Here is a 25,022-nt window from a genome sequence, read left to right as displayed (position 1 = left end):
CACTGCATTATATGATCTCATAGTGGGAGGGGCAGTACAAACATATCAACCCTGCCTTCTCTTCTAATAAAGAAAACAAGAAATATTTAATAAGATTTATAAGGGATAAAGTGGAAGAGGTAACAATACACACAGAAAAGATGCTGAGTCAAAGCATGTGCATACACACACCTACCACACACAAGGCTCTGTGAGTGTGGGTTAAAAGTATGTGTGGAAAGTGGTGGAGTAAGCGGATTCTTTTACCTGGGACTAAGGAAAACACCATTATCTAAAAGATTATGGTTACAGGACAGCAGAAGAAATAATGGAACAAAGACACAGAAAGGGGTCCCATGACCAAGGAGTTACTCAGTTTTATTGGAGCAGCCTTCTTAATGGAGATCTGGGAAAGAAGTAAGCCCTCAAAAAATGATTTGAATGACTACATTCTCTATTCTCCCAAGGAAGATATGTAACTAGTATCATTCTAGAGGCACAGGACACAAACTGATAAATTACATGCAACAAATGCTTTAAGTTCTCAGACTTAATTCTCAGGTGGGGCCCCAGCTGTGAAGGGCTGAACTGGAGTGCTGAAGTATGTGAACAGAAGCAGGCAGTAAGACAGGATGGTTGAACTGGGATACTGTTGTGAAGGGCTTATTCTCACCACAGCATAAAGCCACTTCGAGATGTTAGTAAGGAGAGTAAAAGCAATCAAAAATGCAATTCAGAAAGAAGCACCCAGTAGCAGTGTGTAAGAGAAGAGGGGGAGAGAACCAAAATGAGCTTCAACATGTGCTTGAGGTGGAAATGTTGGGCAAGCAAAAGAAATGGCAGGGTTGGCAATGAAATTAAGAGCACATTCAAGTAAGGGTTCAAGATGAAGATCTGCAAGTCGTGCATAGAAAAGAGCTGAAACTATGAAAATAAAGGAGACAGCCAGAGTAACAAGCTCCCAGGGAGAAGAGATAATCCTGGGGTCACAGAAATAATTTTTTCTGAAGGACAATGATTATAACAAGAACTTTAATAAGATAGTTGAAACTAATGTTTGGGAAACAAATCCATTTATTTCTCTAATATAAGCAATTCACTGAATGTCAATTATTCCTCAATAAAATTGTTTTAAAAATTCCGTTATTCATGCTCATGCTCCAAAAGGAGAAATATTTCCAAGCTAATAGGAAAACAATCTCCATATCTCCCTTAGATTCCCTCAGAACCATATTCTATAGAATGACTTCTATTTTGAATATGATACAAACCATTAGGAGTATCTAAAAGTAAGTTTGGAGTTCCCTGCTAAAAGAACAAGGGACATAATTAATGATCTCAAAGATTAAAGCATTCTTTTCTATTGGATCTTGGAGAACAATTTGAAGACTTACTCTCTCCTAAAATGACTTAAACTTTCACTGGTTAAGAGATTTTTAGTATTTTAATTTGTCCCCAAAACTATATACTTAGAACTATTATTGCTTTTAGAAATAACAAAATAAATAACAAGAGCAGTAAGAGCACAACTCAAACATTCTTTTCCAGTGTGATAATATAAGCCACAACTTAAAACAAACCTCCTAAAAAGTGGAAGAGATAGACTAGGTAGGAACCCATTTAGCAAAATCCAAAGGGTAACTCTCATCTCAAACTTTGGAAGTTCCGTCATTTTTCAGATTTATGTAATTCAAATTCATATAGGTAAAGGATCAAAAATAATATAAATAATTTTATTATAATAAAGTATAGAAATAAAAAATACTGGAAATCATAAAGTAGAAACAATACAATTTACTCACTGACAAATTTCTACCACCAGAAACAAAAGTAATTAATTATAGAGAGTTTATCAGGGGAGGGATAACACTAAGACAGAAGGGCTCTCAGGGAAGAAATGAGCTAAAAGAATGGACTATGGATTCTTTTGGCTGCCCAGCTGAGGTAAGAGAATTGTTTTTTGGCTTATATTGTTTCATATAATTTGGAAAAGCGGAGAAATATTTTTAACCATTTCTTCCATGTGGAATAATGCTGACATACCCAGCATAAGGTTCTCTATCCACCAGACCAGCTATGACCTAGTAGCAGCAGCATAAAGGATCCCTTCCTTAGCAGATAACTTCCCTATTATTTTAATCACCTGTCTTCATAAAAACACCAAGGACAAAATAAATATAAATTCCAAACCAAAGCATGGTTGAAAGTAAGGAAACTGAACAGTGCTTTTATGTGTACCACAAGCAGCTCTTTAAAACAGTTTGTAAGAAGAAAATACTGTACTCTCGATAGAAAAGGAACAGAATGTATACTGCCTTTTTCCAATTCACTTCACTTGAAAAATTATCCTTAGAAATGCTCTTTTAAGCACTATTATTGTTTGAGAGTGCTAGCACACTTCACAAAGAAAGCAGAAAACTCCAAATATCAAGTTTAATTTTCACTCTACCTTTCCCTGGCACATTCCATAATTAATGCTAAATCAGCATACCAATGCAAACTGTTTTTTGCATTGGAAACTTTGATTCATACTTGACATTTTAAAAACACTTGAAGAGTTTATAGGACTTAAGACATCTTTTCTGATATTCTATGAGAAGAAGTTAACCAGTTCAGTGTTCTATGAAGTATTACAGGCAAAGTTAAACCCTCCCAAGTGTTTTCAACCATTAAATCTGTTACTAATTGCATGTATGCCACTTCTTTCAGGCTTTGTATTTCAAGTTATCTGTCTGTCAACCACAGTCATTACAATCAACTACAGTAATGGTTACATTAAAAAAAACCCCAACAAACCCATCTTCACACATTTGTGTTTTTAAAAATCTACTTGAAGAGATAAAACAGTCTACACCTTGTCTGATCCATCCAAAGGTGAATACAAAGTTTGAGAAACACTCATCTGAAGAAGTATGGGCTCTTAGAAGACTTCAGTAAACACTAGTTCCAACACTATGAGCTTTTACTTAAGTTGAGAATTATGCTAAAACCTGGCAATGATCCTGATAAAAAGAATAATAAAGATAATATAAATTATAGATTACCTTTTAGAAGAGAAATAATGGAGGGTAGTCTACAAATCCATTTATAGCATTCCAAACTATGGGAGGAAGGCACAAAGATAAATGGGATACTGAAAGAATCAGTGTGGGCAAGGAGGAGGTGTCCTTGAGGAACTGTGGGAATTCAGGCACAGAACTATAGCTCTGCTAAATTATAGACAGACCTTGAAAAAGCAAGAGTGTAATTCTATCAGCATTAGAGAGTAATCAAAGATTTCTAAAGGGCGATAAGAATAAAGGTCTCAGATTACATACCAATAGACTCAGTGGGAAGAAAGATGGAATCAAACAAATCAACTTGGAGATCACTACAGTAATCCAGGAGGAGAGTACAAAACAGGCTTATTGGGATGCCCTGGCTGCTGTGGCTCAGTGGATTGAGTGCGGGCCTGTGAATAGAAGGGTTGTTGGTTCGATCCCCAGTCAGGGCACATGTCTGGGTTTTGCATGCAAGAGGCAACTGATTTATGTATCTCTCACACATTTCTCTCCCTCTCTTTTTCACTCCCTTCCCCTGTCTCTAAAAGTATATAAATAAAATCTAAACAAGCAAGGAGTGATGGAAAGTGAGAGGCTAATGCATATCATGAGCTCCTAAGTTTCGGCAACTGGGAAAATGGGATGTCCATGGGCCAAAAGGAAAAATCAGCCAGAGGGGCAAAGGAACACTGAGTCTGAGGTAAACAAAGGTGTGTATGTGTGTATGTACTGGTCTGAAGAAATGGAAAACTGAACCAGGAAACTAACTTTTCTGTAATTTAAAATCATATGCAGAATTTATATATTTAAAGTTTACAAAGAATTACCCTAGAAATAAATATGTCTAAGCAAATTACAATGGTGGAGGAAGATCAAGATGAGTTAAATTAAGGGAGATAGCTCAATTCACTAAAAGGTAAGCTACTAATAAGTTGAATGATTTATGAAAACCAACTTGGAAAAAAAAAATCTAAACCACAGCTAACTATATTTTCTTACCAGGTTCTTCTATGAGTTTTAAGGCACTTCAATAATCTCTATAATAAACTTTCTCAACACTATAGATAACACCTAATATGATGGGAAGAACTCACCTAAACTTGAAGACACAACTTTTCAAAAAGAGAATGGGAAAATAATGCCAGGAGTCAAAATAGAAAAAAATTACTGACAACTGGCACTGGAGGCTGCATTTTCAAATTTAAGTTTATATTTTTTCTTATGTTAACATTTTATTTTACTGATTATGCTATTACAGTTGTCTCAGTTTTTTCCCCTTTCCCCATCCACCCAGCACCCCTCATACCCTCAGGCAAATCACCACCATTGTTCATGTCCACAGGTCATGCATACAGGTTCTTCGGCTACTCCATTTCCGATACTGTACTTTATATTCCGATGACTATTCTGTAACTATCTATTTGTACTTCTTAATTCCCTCACCTCTTCACCCATTCCACCATATCCCCCTCTAATCTGCAACCATCAAAACTCTCTCTGTATCCGTGATTCTATCTCTGTTCTTGTTTGCTTAGTTTGTTTTTTAGATTCAGTTGTTTACAGGTATTCACATATTGCCATTTTACCGTTTATAGTTTGGATCTTATTTTTCTTAAGTAAGTTCCTTAGACATTTCATAAAATAATGGTTTGATGATGAACTCCTTTAGCTTTTTCTTGTCTGGGAAGTTCTTCATCTGCCCTTCAATTCTAAATATCTTTGCTGGGCAGAGCAATCTTGGCTACAGGTCCCTGCTTTTCATGACTTCGAATATTTCTGGCCAAACCTTTCTAGTCTGCAAAGTTTCTTTTGAGAAATCAGCTGACAGTCTGATGGAAATTCTCCTATAGGTAACTACCTTATTTTGCCATGTATAATATGCTCCTGCGTATAATGCGCACATGTTTTGGCCCAAACTTTCAGGAAAGAAAATCTTGTTTTAATTTTTAATTCAATTATTTATTTATTTATATTTAGAAACAAAACCGATGATCACAGTCCAGGGTATTATTTTATATATGGATATTGTTAATGCTTTCTAGAGTTACATTTTTAATACATAAGCATAAGTAAAAGAATTAAAAATATTTATGTAGATATGGAATTAGTACTACGCATGTTTAATGTGCGTCCTTATCTTTCCCTCAAAAATTTGGGCAAAAAAGTGCACATTATACACGGCAAAATATGGTAACTGCTTTTCTCTTGTTGCTTTCAAGACTCTCTCTAATCTTTAACCTTTGGCATTTTAATTATGATGTGTCTTGGCATGGGCCTCTGTGTCCATCTTGTCCGGGACTCTGTGCTTCCTGGACTTGCATGTCTATTTCCTTCACCAAATTAGGGATGTTTCTTCCATTTTTTTTTTTCAAAAAGATTTCCAATTTCTTGTTCTTTCTCTTCTCCTTCTGGTATCCCGATGATGCAAATGTTGGAACACTTGAAGTTGTCCCAGATGCTGCTTATTCTATACTTACATTTTTGGATTCTCTCTTCTTCTTGTTGTTATGATTGATTTTTGCTTCCTTATGTTTCAAATCATTGATTTGATTCTTGGCTTCTTCCACTCTATTGTTGTTTCTTGTATATTGTACTTTATTTCAATTAGTGTATTCTTCATTTCCGAATGGATCTTTTTTATACTGCTGAGGTCCTCACTAAGTTCCTTGAACATCCTTATAACCAGTATTTTGAGCCCTGAATCTGAGAGATTGCTTATTTCAATTGTTTAGTTTTCTCTCTCCTTTTTTTTTTTTTTTTTTTGAGTTTTGATCTGTTCTTTCATTTGGGCCATGTTTCTTTGTCTCCTTGTTTTGGCAGCCTCCTTGTGTTTGTTTATATGTATTTAGGTAGGGCTGCTATGACTCCCTGTCTCGGTAGCGAGACCTAATATAGTAGGCATTCCATACGATCCAGTGGCACAGTCTCCCCTATCACCCAAGCTGGGTACCTGAGGTGTGCCCTTTATGTGACTGAGTACACTCTCCTCTTGTAGTTGAACACTGACTGTTGTTGGCATGTTGATGGGAGGGATATACTCAGGCCAGTGGCTGCAAGGACTGGCTGGGACCACTGACCACCAGTCTCTGTTCTTCATGGAGGATCAGCTATTCAGGGGGCAGGGTGGTACTGCTCCTACATGGTCTGCAGCTATCCACTGGGTACGCAGGCTCTGGATTTTCCAAGGTCAGCTCCCACCAGTGTTTTGCTTAGGGTCACCCTGCCAGAGCTATACAGCAGTCTGAGATGGCTGCTACTTGTGCTGGGCTTGGAGACTTCCAGGTGAAGCCAAGCTGTTAATTTAGGCTGGTGAATTTAGGATAGTGCCATGCCTGGGGCCACTGAGAGAGAGGTAAGGGGGCAGGGGGCAGGGGACTGGGGGCTGGGAGCTGGGGGCTGGCTGCAGTAGGCAGCTGCTCCTTTGACAGGACTTAGTAAGGTCTGAAGCATGAGTTAAGACCAGCCATTCATATGGAAAAGGAGGTTGTGTAGGCCTATAAATTGGGTGGGAAAGGGTGTCTGGGGATCTCAAGGGTGGGGCAAACAATGTTAGCCAGGTTGATGGAATTTCAGATACAGCACCCTCCTGCTGGCTCTGTGGCTCTGTGGGGGGAGGATTCCAAAAACAGACAATGGCTTCTGCCCTCTTTTCTGTGTGGGAGAAAGCTGTTCCCTAGCGCTTGCCTTGATTCCAGACACTTCAGTTTCTCCCTGTATACCACTGGTGCCTTAAGCTGCTACCCCAGTGGTGGAGCTCAGAGGTAGTTAGTCTGAGTAAATTCTGTGTGTGGGTTAGAAGGAACTGCTTGGGACTCCAAAATTTTCTTCTAGTAACTCAATCCCCACCGGTTTTTGCCAGAAATTATGGGGACTTATTTTCCTAGCACTGGAACCCTGGGCTGGGGGGGTCTGGTATGGGGCTGGGACTCCTTGCTCGCAAGATAATGATCCTGAATTTTTATGCACCATACGTGGATGTGGGACCAACCCGTTCCGCCTCTGTAGCCCTCCTACCAGTCTGCATGGATGTGGTTTATTTAATTCTGTAGTTGTCAGATCTGACTGTTCTGAGTGATGGTTTGTCTTTATTTTAGTTGTAATTTTGTTGTGGTTGTGCAAGGAGGCGAACCATGTTTACCTATGCCACCACCTTGACCAGATATCAGATTTAGGTATATAAAGCAAATACAATACCAGGATACACAACAAGACCTGAAACAAACCCAAAACTGCAGTAAACTCAATCTTGTCCTCAACATTACCCCTCAAAGACAACACTAAAAATTACCTCATAATGTAAAGGTTAACTTTGGTTTCAGGAATCTCTAGGATATTAACTCAATTAAATCAATTTTATTTTGAAGTTATTTTCAACATATACCTGAATAAGCACCTGGATCTGACACTTGCTTTATAAATTTAATAATCTCGTAAACACAGTACATAACAAATAACTAAAGGCCTTTTCAGGATCAAAAACAACCAACCACCAACACCATATAATCAAAAACTCTGGGATTTGTCAATTTTATAACTCTTCCCTTGGTCAATATTTTCTATCCTCCTAATTAGAAAGTTAAGTAGAATTAATTATTCTAGAGGGCTGGGGAGGAAGGCCGTAGAAAAATGCACAAAAATTGAGGAACACAAGCAAACATGTGACAATCCAAAGACAGAGCTGGTAGGATTAACTGGCCTGAAGCACTGCAGCAAGCCAGAGACCCCAAGGGTTAATACACAGTGTCCACACCGGATCTGTGGGAGCCAGACTGTTTCTAATGGGCATGGGGGTATGGCTTACAATTCTAAACTCTACCCTCAACAAAAGAGCTCAAGGACAAAGAGCCAGGACAAATTATGTGTATAGATAAACACAAGTAACTAATCTAGGAAGATATTCCAATTCACAATGGTTTTCTTTAAATAAAAGTCTTTCTAGTATACAACAGCTGCTATCTATATCCATGAAAACAGGAACATAAACATGCTTATACTTCACAATGAGCAATCTAAGTAAAATCTAAAATATTTCCTGAGAGTGAGAGAAATAATAAGAGTGGGAAAGGAGGATTCAGGAATAGCTTTAACAAAACCCCTTTATTTACTAGAATGTGTTTGCCTTATTCTCCTCTAAAGACTGAAGAAAATAACAAACCCTGCCAACAAGATTAGTAATTATATATAATAATTTTACAAATGAGCAGTAAATTTGTCAGCCTGTATTCTAAATAGTCATATTACATTTTACATAATTTGCTGTCACCATGGAAGAAATAAAGTATATTTAAGTTTTCCAGAAAGCAGAAATTAAGAGTTTACAGTAATTACTGATTGGAATCACCAAAGTTTATTCTATTTCATCTTAACCAAAATAAAGTATACAATAGTTTACTTTTTAAGTTCTGCAGGGCCACAATTATAATTAAAATGATTTGTTATTTTTAAACTGAAGCTGTATGGGCCTTTCGTGTGCAGAGCTCTGTTTGCTACTATAGAGCAAACTATCCCCAGAAACTCCTACTTTCTACTTCCCACTTTCCTAATCTGGGAAGAATTAGAGGTTGTCAGGGGAAACCAGAAAGCAGAGAAGCAAGCTTGTTAAATCAGTAACCTTAACAATATACGTAATTTAAAGTCAAGAGGCTCTGCTCTGAAGTCTGCAACACACAAACTTCTCTAATCTCAAAGCATTGGTGGAATAAAAGCTGCCATTTCATTGTGAATCAGAAATCTTCTTAATCTTATTTGCAAGCTCAGAGCTGTATTCTGAATGCCATGAATTTTGGAAACTTACCTGATTGCAGTGTTCTGTGTTAGATCCTGTAACATGGGAACAGGAGAACATACTATTCTAAGGAAAAACAAGAGAAGCAGCACCTATTTGTAAAGTATAACTTTTTAGATACATAGATATTGTTATGTTTTCTAGGCTTTAAGAAAGAGAAATCATTAAAAAACACCAACAAAAACTATATAATAATTTAAATCTCTGAAATAGGATTGTGTCTGTCTAATCTGTAATCTCATTAACATAAAACAATTGTGGGCAAAGGACTTATCAGAATTTGTAAAGAATACCTATGGTACAAACCAAAAGGGGAGTGGAGAAACGGATCAATGAACAGAAAAATAGAACAGGTCTTTTATATAAAAGAGGAAAAACAAATATATAGCCTCATTCTCATTAGTTATCACAGAATTGCAACTCTAAACCACAACGAGATGCCAAAAAGTATCCATCAGATGACAAAAATTAAGGTTGTGATAATTCCAAGGTTTCTGCAAGAACAGAGAATAACAAGAGCTCTCATAAACTGCTGTTGAGATTATAAAATAGGTCATCACTTTGGAAGACCACCCAAGAATATTTAGAAAAAAATAAAGATACATATACTCTATAGCCAGCAAACTTTATTCCTGGATATACACCTTTGAACAGCAGCTCTCAAGCTCTGACCTCAGAACCCTTCAAACTCTTAAAAACTGAAGGTCCCAAAGATTTTTTATCTTGGTTTTATCTGTCAATATTTACCTATTAAAAAATGAAACAAAGAAATTAAAAAATTACTAATTTAAAGATACCAATAATACACCTATTGCATGTTAAGTTAAATAACATTTTAAATAAAAACAACTATTTTACAAAGCAAAACAAAATAAATGAGAACATTATTGTTTTACATTTTTGAAAACTTCTTTACTATCTATCTTAATAGCTGGATTCTCTTACATGCTTCTGATTCAATTTCTTGAGATTATCATGCTACATTTAGCCTCTGGAAAACTACATTGCGTGCTCAAGAGAGAAAGAGTGAGAATGGTAAATAACACCATAATGTCTTAGTATTATTATGAAAATAATTTTGACCTTGAGGCTTTCCTGAAAGGGTTTTAGGGACTCCCTGGGCTCCCTACACAAAGTGACACAGCAATTATTTCAAAGAGCTGGGCTTTGACCCCAAGGTTTTTTTTTAGCCTAACAGATTTCCTGTTGTTTTGTTTCCTCACTATTAATAGAAAATAAAACATTTAGGTAACAAGGTAAAAATGCTAACTAAACTTCGTCCCAGTCACTCCAATTATACACAAATGAATGCTTACTGATCTGGAAGAATGGCTTCTTCATCCAAAGAAAACTTTCCTTGAATCCCATGACACAGTTCAGGTGGTAAATCCACTGGCTGTGAATAAATGCATTCCTGATTATATACCCCAAAAAGACAGAAAGCAGGGACTCCAACATATACTTGTACACCAAAATCACAAGTAGCATTATTCTTAACAGCCAAAAGATGGAAACAACTCAAGTTCCCATCAACAGACGAATGGATGAACAAAATGTGGTATATACATATAACGGATATTCAGCCATAAAAGGAATAAAATTCTTGCCATGTGCTACAACCTGCATTAACCTTGAAAACATGCCAAACAAAATGAGTCAGACACACACAAAAAGTACTGTATAATTCCATTTATGTGAGGTATCAAGGACAAATAAATTCACAGAAACAGAAAGTAAAAGAGAGGTTCAGAGGCTGGAAAGTGAAGAACGGGGAGGCATTGTTTATTATTGTTGTTTAATGGGTATAGAGTTTCTGATTGGAAAAATGAAAATGTTTTGGAAGTGGATACTGGTGATGGTTGCACAATATTGTGTATGGTCTTAATGCGACCGAACTATACACTTAAAATGGTTAAAGTGGTAAATTTTGTTTATATTTTACCAAAATCTTAAAAATGCATTTGATTAATTAACTAAATAAATATAGTCTAAAAACACTTCATGATTGAAAAAGAGAACATACCTCTGTGGAGCCTGTCTGGTATAGCTCTACAATGAAGTCATGGAGTGGGTGATGTTTCCCAACAAATAAGACATCACTTCCAAGACTGTTTCTTTTAGCTATGAGGAAAGTAAGAAAAGAATAAAGAACGAACAATTACATCTGCAAGAGTGATATTTATGAGAATGAAATAAGAAGCATCTAAATTTTAAAAGCTTAATTATGAGTTTACAAAAAATATTTTAAAAGCAACAAGACCTGTATATGTGATCCCTATAGAAAATAAAATTTTGACAATAAGGTTTCAAAAATCAATGACTAAGAAAAATTATCACTAAAAAATACTAAATATAGCATTGCAAGATAAGAGACCAAGTTTTCATAGTTATACAAAACTCAAGTTTTTACTACAAGAAATAAACATTCCCTAAGGAAACACAAATTGTATCATCTAAGGTTACATTAATTATAACCTTTAAGAAAGGTTATTCTAAGGATGGTTGATAGAGAAATTACTTTTATAGGTTTATTTTACTGATACTGAATAAATTTTCCAGTAGAGCTCAGCTGGGCAAGTTCCCTATACTCTGAACTGTCAGTTGTATGACAAAATACTGCTTGTTGTGCATAACATTTCAAAGTTAGCACTCTTGACAGCAAATACTTTTGTTTCAACCTAACCTTTTAAGCAAGATCTCTGTTATTTAGGGGAGATGATGCAGAAAAGGGAGAGGAAGGAAATTAATAATACCTCCCTAACACACAAAAATTCTTTTGTGAGTACATGTCACATAAGAATCAAAAAGTTAAAGGGTATTCTTAAAGTGGTGCTTCTTATAAATTTAACAAACATGGTAACTTAAAAATTTTTAATTACTATTTAATTTATGGGTAGTACGTTTTAAGAAGTTAACTTTTCTTATAAAGACCTAAAATAAATTATTATGTCCCATTTAAGAGAAATTTGACAAATGAAAAAAACGGGTCAAATTTTACAAGAAAATGTAAAGTCTGTATTACACAGACTAAATGTTGACCAAGTGAAAGCATAACTCTTACTCTCTTCTGGAGTGAGGTCTGGGTATACCTCTTCTAGGGCAGCTCGCAGCCTTCGCTCGTCCACAAATGGCAACAGAGCAACACCTGGAGAAAACACATGCACACCACTCACCCTAGCTGTTAGGATCTTCTAAATTCCAACTTATCATCAGTCCACCAATAAACATTTCTAGTAGAGTATCCCTCCTTATATCAAGACATTTTGAAACTGAACTCTATTTAGACAAAATTAAGGTGTAAACACTTTCTACATGGTGGTAAATGCAAAGATTCTTTATATTTTCCATCCTTAAAATGGCTCATATGGAAAGCCATATTTGTTGAATCTTAACTCTTTGATGATAAAACTTTTTAATTAAATGAACAAGTGGCCACCTGGACATCAGTCTATGTTCTGTCCTGCCTTACAAGGATGTTCTTGAGCAAGTCAATTAATCTTTCAATGACTTGAGGTTATCCTTTCATTTTTCTAGGACCTGGTTTCTTCTTTTGCAAAAAAATATCATACAGTGCCTTGGTTGGGTGGCTTAGTTGGTTGGAGCATTGTCCCATACACCACAAGGTTGTCTGTTTGATTCCCAGATAGGGAGCATACAGGAGCAACCGATGGATGCCTCTCTTTCTCCTCCCCTGCAACCCTCAAAAAAAAAAAAAAAAAAAAAAAATCACACAACTAAATACTCTTTTCAACTAGAATACTTGAAATGTCTCTTTTAGCTCTAAAATTGCATAGTATTCTGTTTACATTTTAAAACCTAATAATTTATATATAAAACATTTTAGAGACTTGCTTAAATAACTGGGGAGGAGGCCGAATTGAAGAATAGCAGAGGTTCATTTTCAGGCTGAAAATTATCCTCGAAAGTGTGCTACAATTAAGGTCATTGTTTTATTTGAACATACATCCATGATTTTCAAAAAGCACACTAGTAATACAGTATCTACTGCTAGAAAAATACACAGTTATTGACGTTATTTATGTTCTCCTGTATACAGTATAAATATTATTTTGACTAAATAAAAATTTTAAGATAAGTAGTAAAGAGAAATGTTAAATACAGCTAAATAATTTTGAAACCATTGTCACACAAAACTTCTGTATTTGTTATTATTGCCTAAAAAATGATAATGAAAGATTTCCAAAGTTGTCTGTAATTATTTAGCTACCATATTTTTAAGCTTATAAAACATACTCAATTTTACTACCTAGAAGAATACTTTTTTAAAGCTAAAATGAAACTAAGTTTTAATGTGAATTTTGAAGGGTCTAGAACATGATCTCAAGGATATAACCACCTATGGAAAAAAACGTAGGGAGTTGTTCAAGTTTTATTTAATCATATACTTAAGAAAATTTATATCATGAAAAACTATGACATTATCTATCTTTTATTACTACCTACCAGATAAAGGGTCTAAACAATTTATCAGACTTTCCTACAGTATCAACACTAGAAGCTAACTCTAAACAGTAAGCAACTTGCAGTGCTAATGACAGCAATGTTACTATGTTACTAAGAGGTCAGCCCTATTGGCCAGGGTAGGAAGGAATACCTTACACCCAGATGTGATAATGGTAGTGCTTGAGAAGGAGCTGACAGTAAAAATTACAGTAACAGCCACTTTTTGTCTTAGCAATTATCTCCTATGTTACGTGCATTAGCTCATTTAACACTCTCAATAACCAATAGGCAGCCCCAAGTAAGGTATACACAGTGGTCAGAGTCTATTGGTTCAGATCTTTGTTTTGCCACTATTTAACTGGTCTAATTACTTAAATTCTCTGTTCATATATAAAACACACAGCATTTGAAATGACTGTGCTATATTCCTCTTATACATACTAAGCAAATATTAAGAAAACACACTGTTGTTAAATATAATGTTGGTAAGTACACATGTTCAATAAATGTTGAAAATGTACTCATACAATTCATCTATCATTTTAAGATGTATTCAACTTAGGCAAGAATTATTTTTAATGAGTTTTAAAGATATATATGGAGAAATTATTACATCTCCTAATAGTACTAAATTTTACCTCAAGAAAGATGCATTCTTGCTAGAGTCTAATAAAAATATTTAAATAAGCTATTATATAAAAATATAAAAACATTAAAAGTCTGAATTTAAAACCATCCTAAAATTCATCTGGAATCTCAAGGGATCCTAAATAGCCAAAACAATCTTGGAAAATAAAAATAACCTCCTGATTAAAAATGGTACAGTAATTAATTAGTATGATATTGCCTAAAGGACTAATTAAAATAGTATGGTACTGGCATAAGGATAGACATATTGACCAACATAAGGAAAGAGCCCAGGAATAAACCCTCACTATATATAGTCACATGATTTTCAACAAGGGGGCCAAGACCATTCAACAGGGAAAAGGCAGTCTTTTCAATAAATGGTACTGGGAAAATGGATGTAGAAGAATAAAGTTAAACCCTTACCTTACACCATATATCAAAATCAATTCAAAATGAATCAAAGATCTAAATGTTAAGAACTAGAACTATAAAACTCTTAGAAGAAAACATTTAATGTCAGAGAGAGTAAGCTTCATGACATTAAATTTAGCAATAATTTCTTGAATATGATACCAAAAGCAGAAACAACTACAAAATAGTCCAATAAAAACCAAACTTCATTAACATTGCAAACTGTTATGCATCTAAGAACACTACCAACAGAGTGAAGGAACAACACACAGAATATGAGAAAATATATGCATGTCATATAAGAGACTAGTATCCAGAACACATAAAGTATCCCTACTATACAACATCAAAAACCCAATTCAAAAACAGGCAAAGGACTTGAATAAACATTTTTCCAAAGAAGATATAGAAACAGGCAATAAGTACATGGGAAAAAAATGCTCAATATCAATTGTCATTAAGGAAATGAACATCAAAAATAGTGAGTTACCACTTCTTACTCATTAGGATGATTATTATTTAAAAAAACAGGAACTAACAAATGTTGGTGAGGATGTGGAGAAACTGTAACTATTGTGCATTGTGTTACTTTTCCTCCTGAGCATTTATACTATAATACAGTGATACTATCAGAAAATAATCTGCATACTTACATATTTATTTAACGAACTCATGAAAAGTCTAATTTAAAGCATAAATATATGTATGTATATTTTTATTTTACTACCTTCCACTCTCCTATCACCCCCTTTTCACCATAAAGCATGTTCAAAAGCCACCTAATACCCCAACCATTTGTATGTAACAAAATATGACCACAGAGCAAAACACTTAACCCTATTCTGTTGGAAACCGCCCTGTCTTGTTTCAGTGACTGTAGCCTTGCTGATAGGTTAAAAAGGCCCCAAGGCTGGAGCTGAGCAAGGAAGCCTTTGGAAAATAGGCCACTGAGGAGACAAAACCTGTCCCCCTGGAAGAGGCACAGCCCCTGCCTCCCTCACATCACCCTGCTTGATCCTGGAGGATGGCTGGTTAGTCAGTGACAGGTAAGACCCCTCGATGGCAGGGGCAACCTAAGACAGGCACAGTTGCATGGGGGTTATCAGGGAAGGACCTGGGGGACATGGAGAAGGGGCAAAAGACCCTCACCCCTCGGCTCTGTCATGGCCAGAGTCCTCATTCTATCTGTCTCCTTATCTCTTGGCTGCTCTGCACCCTGTCAGTGAAACAATACTACAGGCAGGTACAGCTCTGATCTGGATCAGGTGGTTCTCAAGGACAATTAGACCTAGAAAAGGAATGCATTAAATCCTATGAAACTTACTTTGCTAAGAATGCCCTAGAGTTAATGAGTACTTTTGTTTGGGGTTGAGCTTAGAATGTGATCAGTTTCCCAGGTTTCAGGGCTGAATGGACGCCACCTTGTCTATCAGACCCTGACCTGAGGCAAATCTCTGTGTTCCTTCAATCATTGCCTTTTGACATTGATTGATGAGTTTTGCATGCATGCTGTGTACCCCTGTGCATATTGTTCTCAATAAAAGCCACTTCGAGAGAGGGGTTCTGAACATTCACCACTAGAGGGGGAATCGCCATCCCCTTTTCCTGGCAGACCAAGAAGAAGAGTCTTGAACAACTTACTTTATTTACCTCCATCCGCAGCGACCTGGGGGAACTCTGCATAGGACACAGTAGCCACCCCCCACCATTCAATGGGTTGTATTTCCCATTATCATTCTATTAGAGTAATATGAAATTTCTGTTACTACATAAACAAAAAGTCAACCCTAAAAATCTCAAAAAATAATGATTTTCAGTTGTAAATTATTATTTAGCTCCTTTTGCCTCACACCTCTCTTTGAGTGATTTTACTGGTCATCCATATCACAGGGAATAATCAAGGAAAAAGAGAAAACATTATTTTACCAAAATGTTTATTATCCTAGAAAAACACTGGGGGAGGGGAATGACCCAAAAAACCCTGGAATTTATTTATAAAAGTTGTGTATTTATTCTTACATGCTTAAACTTCAGTCACCTTCAAAGTACTCTCCATCTGATGCAATAAACCTATGGAGATGTTTTTTCCACTGCTAAAAAACAGTTTTTGGACTCATCAGTTTTGATACCTTTTAGTGCTTCTGCTGGTTTTTTGTTTCACCTCTTCCACATCAGCAAAACATTTCCCTTTGAGGACGTTTTCATCCAGGGAAACAAAAACAGTCCCTTGGGGCAAGATCAGGCAAATAGGAAGGGTGGGAAACAGAGTTCATGCCATCTTTGGTCAAAAACTGGACACTTAGCATGGTGTGGGAAGGTGTGCTCGTAAATCACCCATCATGAAATCGGCAAACATTTTGAGTCTTGAAAGAAATTCAATGAAGCTGTATGCAGCCTCTCACAACAATGCCAGCTGGTAAACTGATACAGATGGGTTCCTAAAACACTCACCTAGTGGGGGGAAGCCTGTACTACAAGGGGCTCACCCTCCAGAAAACAATTGTTTTTTTTGGGGGGGGGGTTCCCCTCAGACACAGTGGAAGAAATGGTTAAAATGATTTTGCTGAAAGGGGCACTGGTACAAAACAATACTTGGTTTACTATGTGAGAGACTCTCTATTGTGTTTTACAATCAGTCATTATCACACACTGTTGAGTGGTAAATAGCATCTTGAATTTAATACTAATTTTATATTGCCATTCTTACAAAATCTGTGAACAGAAGGAATGAGAAAAGAATAATAAATTTTAAGTTATGATTAACGTCAAGTATTTAAACTAAGCTTCGAATACATTTTTCAAAAGTTTTCATGGAGTTCCAGTCAATTTCCACAGACACTCACTTGCAGCAACCTAACAAGGTGTCAATGAGCTGCTAACTGGAATGAGCAAGTCCCAAGTCCCGTAACTGAATCAAATGAGACAAAAGATATGATGACTAATCTATTTCAACCCATTTTATTGTTTATCAGACTATTACTATTAAAATTACTATTAATCATTGCTAATCCCAGTTTAAATAAAAAATACTAAATTTTAACATAATTCTTAAAATATTTCTTTTATAAAAATTCTTTCATCCCACAAATCATGTTTGCTCAGTTTTACCAACAAGTTAAAATTATTTTATCAAAAAGAAACAGTGTCTAAATTTTACCTTGCCATGCATATTTCTTCCCATTCAAATCAATAGCAAAATCTTCAGGGTAGAAGTCAATTATACTAGAATCCTATATCAGGGAGAAAAGTAAAGATTCAAAACAAAAGCTACATGTTCTGTTACACAGAATTTGATAAAAATTTGTTCAAGTTATCAAGCCTGATGAGAAACTGAGGTTTCATTTCATCTAAAAACTGTTAAGATACAGGGTCATTAATCTCAGGTCTAGTAAAAAAAAAAAAAAAAAAAAAAAAAATTAAATGATGGGAGGAAAAAAGGCATTATTATAGAATTGTAAAGCTGACAACCATGGAACCAAGACAGTGAGAGAGAAGTTTACTGACTAATAATTCCTACTTCTTGGCTTGACCTCATTCTTTCTAGCTAGCACACAAAACAAGCTCAGAGGTGATTTCAGATAGGTCAGTATTCGGAGCTCTTGTAGCCACCATACAGGGCTGGAACAAGTGAAAACAGGCTGATAACAGAACAACTTGTCATAAGAATTCCTCCAAAAACACAAATCAATTGATTTATGGGGTAGGGTACTGATGACAAAGAATGTAGGGGGAAAAAGTAGTAAAAAATGTAGAGTAGAACCCAAATGCTTTTACTCTGTTTCTTTATTTCACTCTCTCAACTGAGATGCAAAAACAACTGTGACTAATGTTAATAAAACATATGACAAAAACCCAGTTATCAATACTCTCCAAATACTAAGACTCACTGGATCACTCATGAGCTTCCGCCATGATGGAGGTAGAAAGTTACCACTTGCAGCTGGAAAAACTCCCATAAGTTGTTCCAGTGGTTTAAACTTCAAGGAAGAAAAAAAATTAAGGTAAGTTTAGGTTAAGACATAAAATTTTTATCTAAGCCAAAATTCTATGAATTTAATGGCTCTAAAGAATCAAACCTACCGGTTTAGTGCCCTTCTCAAAATCAGAAGGCATGTCTGCAATACCTTCAAAGTCTGAAGCAAATGGTGCATAATGGAATGGATAATACCACTTCCAGGAAGCACAGCCCTACAATCATTAAAAACAAAAACAAAAATCTGTGTTAATAATCATCACAGCATAAAGACAAATATTAGACTATTAACCTACAATAGTCTATTGATAAAACACACAACTTCTAATATATAATCCATTATTAATGTTTTCCACAAGTCCTAAATGTTGTTTGGATTAAATCTGAAGTTTATGCAAAGCATCTTTAATAATCAATCAACACCAAACTACATTTACAGACACAATTTTATTGAGATTTTTATCCTTAAAATGTGTTTCATGACATTTTTCTACAACTCTATAGCTGCCATTATCAAATATAATGAAGAGCAGCAGTTGCAGATGACCCTGGGTCTATAAAGATGAGTAAGAGACATCACTAAAACAGAGACTGAGAGTAAAACAGCCAAAAGTTTCATTTTGCAATTCCCTATTATATTTTCATGAGACAAAATGAAATTATGTCTCTTTACTATAAAAATATTTCAGTAAACTCATCAAAAAGAAAACAAAAGCAAGTGATAGTCACAGAAAAGAGGAGTCTTCCTGATATGTGTCATGACTCTGTGCACAGAGAATTAAAATCTTAAGGGTAGGAGTAAAATATGAAATTAGAATATTTTATAATCAATACTGTATTCCTGTTTAGTGCATTAAATGAATTTCTACTTACTAGGAAACTTCATCTATTCCCAGGTCACAGCAAAGCTAACTTGGTTCGCTATCTGCACCAGGTATCATCTAACAATGTTATATCCTCTGTATGTTTACTTAGTCTCTCACCAGCCTGACATCTCAGTTACCAAAGGCTTTAACTCAGAGATTACTCCAGGTAGAATGCACTTCATGTAACATCACTGCATTACATGGAGGAAATGAAATCATTCAAATTCCTTTCAAATTGTTACTAGCATCTTCCATTCTATTAGTTAATCAGTTATTTCTTTATTCCAATTTAAAAAACACCAAATTTTAATTATATGAAAGACAAAGTATACTCAACCGCACAATTTAATGATGAAATTCTTTAACAACAAAAATTAGCTTTGTTTATATGTTAACATGTAAAGGGCTTTACAAACAAGTATTATTTAAGGTAATGAACTTCTAATTAAGGAACTTAAAAAAAGGGAGTCTGGGTTTAATTTCAGAATATAGCTCATTAATACACATTAATATAGAAATTGCTACCTTCCTAAAATGATTAGCTGGAGATTTAGAGGAAAATATTCTTTTTATACCTGGTAGTAATATCGAAGAACCCAGCAGAGCCCTTCAACATAAGACTGTACGACTTTACGACGAAATTTCTCATCAGCCGCATCAACATCAAATTTGTTCTTGTAGTACCGCTGCTTCCAACCAGCTTCCCAGAGCCTAAAAAACAGTCAAAGCCAGTTTATGTAGAACACATTTTCAATAACTGCCTACCAATTTACCACCCAAATCAACTTACATTTAGTATCCAGGTGAAACATAAATGAGTTAAACAGTAATGCTAATACAATTTCACTTAGTTATTTCTAAAAAGTCCACTTTCACAATATTTATTATGAACTTAAAGATAAACATCAAAAACCAAAACACAACCTAGTAAGTTCACTATAAAACTACATTTTAAAAAAAGAATAACCATTTTTTAAACTACTTTAATAATACTTGTTTGCTTAAATTTTCATACAGTTTTACATTTTTTGATTGTGGAACAATTCTAAAACTACACTTTAAGATTCAAATACTAAAGATATTTTATATTGGTAAAATTCCTTGGTTTGTTAAAACATTTAAAATATACAAAAAAAGTCAAAATGCTTTTTAAAAAGTAATTTGCACAATTCAGTTTTTAAAAGGTAAAACATGGCTTATAAAAAAATAATCTAGGAACCAAGCAGAAATTATGTGTACATCTACTCTACCCTTGGGCCTCCTTATCCCTCTTTGAGATAGGAGTTGCTGTTGGCTTAAGGTATATATGTGTGTAAACAGAGAAGTGAGTTAATCAATTCACTAAATTATCACTAATCACAAAGAATAAAATGTGAAGAACCCCATTTTCATCCAAAGTATATGTTTTTTTAAGTACTCGTTTCTCATTCTCAAAAACATTTTAATGTATTATTGAAGGTAGAAAAGGAGGCAAAGATCACTTAAATAAAGAAACATCAAGATAGATCAAGATCAAGAACCTTCCCCATTAAAGGGCTATTTTTGACTATGCACCAAATCTTACAAAGTACTTGCAGTTGTGTTTCAGAATACACCATACCAATTTTAATGTCTCTCTCTCTCTCACACACACACACACACGCGCGCGTGCGCGATTCACAAAACATCAAGCAGGAGAAATATCTACTATCCATAATGTGCATTAGCACTGTTATACAGAAAATATTAATAAAATAAATGATTAAAAACCTCAAACATTTTTTGATACAAGCATTTCTACCTTGATTATCCTCAGCAACAGGATTAAATAATAAGGTACTAAATAAATCAAGTTAACTATTAAGCTGGTATTCATTGATCATAATGGCTACATGGTGTAACAAAAAGCACTCTAAAAGGGAAGTCCAGAATTATAAAATCAGAGAATAAACACCCAGAATCAATCATCAAAGAACATTTAGGAAAATGCAGTACCACACATTACAATTGTGAGGTTTCTAATTATAAATACAAACACACCAACTGTGTCCTATAAAAGTAGCACGAGCTGTGGGCCACTATTGTCTGTTTAACTCTGACATATGTCATTTTGCTAAATTCATAGTGAGTTACAATTATTGAGATCATTGGTTTTTTTGTATTTGGAGCCCAGGCTTCAAACCTAGATTTTATTCCACAAGAGGCTGTTATATATACTATTGTTACATAGTAACCAAAAACTTCTGAATAAATTAAGTAATCGAAGTTTTCTATTTTAAATTTTAAATATACAGTTAGCTAAAGGGAAAATTCTCTCCATGAAATACAATTGTGCACATGCAAGTTTGTGGTTTTTAAAAATATACGTATTTATCTCTTAACCAAATGGATTTAGCATATTTCATTTCGAAGAATAACCTTTTCAAAAGAGAAGATTAAAACTATATTAAGTATCCAAGCTGTAACTGAACTTTCTGGGTTAAGCAACTTCAAAATTTAATCTCAAAACTGTAACATGATCTAAAACACCTTATGATCTAGTGCCTGGCCTCAGAGGGAAAAATGGTTTTGGAGGACGAAAACCTACACGCATACTAATATAGATACTTAACAGCTATAGCTACATCTCACTGAAATTTACTGACTATTCTAACCCTCAACATTAATTATTAGTGGATAAAACATCACAGGCAAGCATCTGAAGGCACTACTGCTCTAAACTAAATAGCATTAATTAGACCGCATCTATTTCAGCAATTTGCTAACAAAGTGCTATGAAAAAAATGGCTTCACCTCACATTATCCTCTGGCTCAGGTTCACTGTCACTGTCCTCTGCTTTTCGCTTAATTCCTCCTAACGGAGACGGGGAACCATCAGAAGCGAAACTTGTATTAGGAGATACTGAAGGACTCTGCAGACAATTGCAACATTACAGAGCAAGGATTTAATTATTCACTTCACATAAGACGTTACATCAAACTTTTATTACCACCATGTTTCATGATACCACATTTTTAAAAAAGCAATCACATAAATATGGTAAATATATTTAGAAAGTACAAAGGCTGATCTTGGCCTACTCCATCTCCCTGCAATCAAGTAATATGCTACTAAGCTTCTTATACTTCCACTCAAAAAAGACCATTGTAAGGGTGAAAACTTTTTCAAAAGAAAATTTTAATTTTATACATTTAAAATTATAGGACTTGAGTATTTTTTCCTTTGGTGGTTCCCTCAAGTCACAAATTCACGATCACTTTCCATCAGTTTGTTAGAGCACCATCTTGACACACCAAGGTTGTAGGTTTGATCCCTGATCAGGGCACATAAAAGAATGAACCAATGAATGCAAGTGGAACAACAAATCAAGATCTCTCTTCCTGCAACCCCCTTCCTCACTCTCTAAAAATCAATAAAAAATAATTTAAAAAACAATGTATTATCGTCCCTCTGTACCTAACTCAATGAACATAGTAGCACCCTAAAGTATTTTAATATTTAATTGAAAAATTAAAATCTTCTGAAACCTTAGTTTTATGTTAAATGACCAGAAAAGGTTTTCATGGTAAAAGTTCCTTCTATTATTCACAGTATATTAGGTATTTTGAGTAAATTAAATTATTTTTAAATTGAGAGCTGAGGTAGCTCTTTTAATACTATAATTAAAACCTTAGCATAAACATAGTTCACGCCATAGGCCAAGGGAAGTTACAACAAAGTAAAATTATATTTCACAGAGCTTATGACACTTTTCCTTTTAAAACATGTAATATCAGTTTCACCATGAGACTATATGGCCAATACTGTCAAAAAATAAACACTAATTAAAATAAACCCAAGAAGGAACTGTTACACTTATAAAATGAGATGGGTAATTTTAGTCAAACAGATCTAAGCTTGAAACAGCAAGTCTCATCTTTACTGACTACATGGCCCTGGGCATTCATTTAACCTGTCAGTCTCTGCTTCAAATGGAGATAGATGATAATGTTCTCTCTCTTTACAGGTCATTGCAAGGATTAAATAAAATAGTATGTGTGAAAGATGAATAATATACTGCCTGACTGGTACGAGGTAGTTAACCATTGAGTAAGTTGTCATTTTTCTAAAAAATTGATATTAGAGAGGGGAAGAGGGAGAGAGGTAGACAGGGAGAGAAGGAGATGGTACAGAGAGGGAGAGACACACACACACACACACATACACACACATACCCACCAAGAGGGAAGGAGAGGGAGAGAAACATTGATTTGTTGTTCCACTCAAGTATTCATTTATTGATTCTTGTATGTGCCCTGACTGGGGATCAAACCAGAAACCTTTCCGTACTGGGATGACACTCTAACCAATTGAACTACCAGGTCAGGGCTCATCACCATTCTTGTTTTTTTTCTCCTTTTATCCTCACCCAAGGACTTTTTTTTTCATTGCTTTTAGAGAGACAGGAAGGAAGAGGGAGAAACACCAATGAGAGAGAGAAGAATCAATTGGTTCCCTCCTGTACATGCTTGGACAAGAGATCATACATTCCCAGATTGGGACTCAAACCCACAACCTTTTGGTTATGGAACGATGCTCCAGCCAACTACTCCACACTGGCCAGGGCTCATCATTATTTTTTAAACACAACACTAATCCATTTAGATCAAATAATGAGAGTGATGTTCTTACCAACTAAGTACAGAGCAGTTATCATAAAAAGTAAACTTTCCCAAATTGACAAACATATAAACTCTAAATACCAAAAATAATATTACCTTCAAGGAAAAAAAGAAGGTATTTGTTCTTCAATACTAGTCTACTATTCTCCTCTCTGCTCCATCTCTTCCAATAAAAGTATTCTTTCCTGAACATACCAGATTCATGCCACTTCACATTTCGTTTTTTAAAAAAGATTTTATTTATTTATTTTTGGAGACGGGGAAAGGGCAGGAGAGAAACATCAACACACAATCTATAGGCTGCCTGTCAACGCCCCCAGCTGAGGACCTGGCCCGCAACCCAGGCATGTGCCCTGATCAGGAATGGAACTGGTAACCTTCTGGTTCTCAGGCCAATGCTCAATCTACTGAGCCACACCAGCCAAGGCTCACAGTTTCTTTGAAAATACTATTTTTGCAATCAAACTTAGTACTAAGACTGGCCACAGATATAATGAAACCACAATTCAGAATGGAACATTTAAAAACAGTTATATAAAATAAATAAATAAAAACATTTATGAGGAAACAAAAGCTATATAGTAGAACACTAACAATGTGGACCATCAGTAGATACTTGTTAACTAACATTTAGAAAAAATAAAACATAACCTTGAAGGCTTCCTTTAAAATTAACTTCATAATTTTAAATGAATTTTATAATTTTCCTTTATGATTTCCCTAAATTTGGAACATTCTAGATGAAAATCCCTGTATGCAGAGACTCCAAAAGAAATAATTGTGTCAAGAGGAATTAAGACAGGATCAAAAAGCAACCTAATCATCAATCTCCCCATTCCTATTCCCACGGCAGACATTACTCAACAGTGGGTCTACTCCTGGAAAGTCTGAATTTAGTATTAGAATCTTTCACAAAGCATAGCTGGCAAAGTTTAAAACTACTTGCCTCTCTGAGATTAAGAGAAAAGTATTCTATTATCAACATGCTGTTTGAGAATACTTGTTGCTCTCATTTCTATTCTGAGGGGACTATTATCACTATCATGTTAAATGATGGACATCCATTTTTTCTCTTCTACTCAAGTGTCTCATTGCAATCCCTTTCACTGATCCTCCACATCCCACTCTATTAATGTTGTAAGGAATAAGACAATAAAAATCAAACAGAATAAAAACACAACAGAAATCTAGGCTGCTTCTTGGAAGAGGTACGAAATCTCAGTTCTCAAATT

At 35.1% G+C, this 25,022-nt stretch overlaps 1 protein-coding gene across 2 annotated transcripts in view; it reads right to left on the bottom strand.

Moving 5' to 3' along the window:
* Positions 1 to 25,022, bottom strand: part of XRN2 (5'-3' exoribonuclease 2) — a 101,888-nt gene that overhangs the window by 31,358 nt on the left and 45,508 nt on the right. For both annotated transcript variants that reach the window (XM_054574138.1, XM_054574139.1), the window contains 9 exons: positions 21,922 to 22,040; positions 19,725 to 19,860; positions 18,391 to 18,498; positions 18,198 to 18,287; positions 17,468 to 17,540; positions 11,867 to 11,950; positions 10,829 to 10,926; positions 10,122 to 10,201; positions 8,815 to 8,871 (listed from right to left, as the gene is read on the bottom strand). In XM_054574138.1, coding sequence (XP_054430113.1) covers positions 8,815 to 8,871; positions 10,122 to 10,201; positions 10,829 to 10,926; positions 11,867 to 11,950; positions 17,468 to 17,540; positions 18,198 to 18,287; positions 18,391 to 18,498; positions 19,725 to 19,860; positions 21,922 to 22,040 — 845 coding nt within the window. The remainder of the gene's footprint in view (positions 1 to 8,814; positions 8,872 to 10,121; positions 10,202 to 10,828; positions 10,927 to 11,866; positions 11,951 to 17,467; positions 17,541 to 18,197; positions 18,288 to 18,390; positions 18,499 to 19,724; positions 19,861 to 21,921; positions 22,041 to 25,022) is intronic.

The sequence above is a fragment of the Pteronotus mesoamericanus genome, unplaced genomic scaffold, assembly GCF_021234165.1.
Source record: "Pteronotus mesoamericanus isolate MK-2021 breed Mesoamerican mustached bat unplaced genomic scaffold, CSHL_Meso_final contig_25, whole genome shotgun sequence".
Classification (NCBI taxonomy): domain Eukaryota; kingdom Metazoa; phylum Chordata; class Mammalia; order Chiroptera; family Mormoopidae; genus Pteronotus; species Pteronotus mesoamericanus.
Note: the sequence above shows the minus strand (reverse complement) of the source record. Positions and strands in the feature narration are given on the sequence as shown.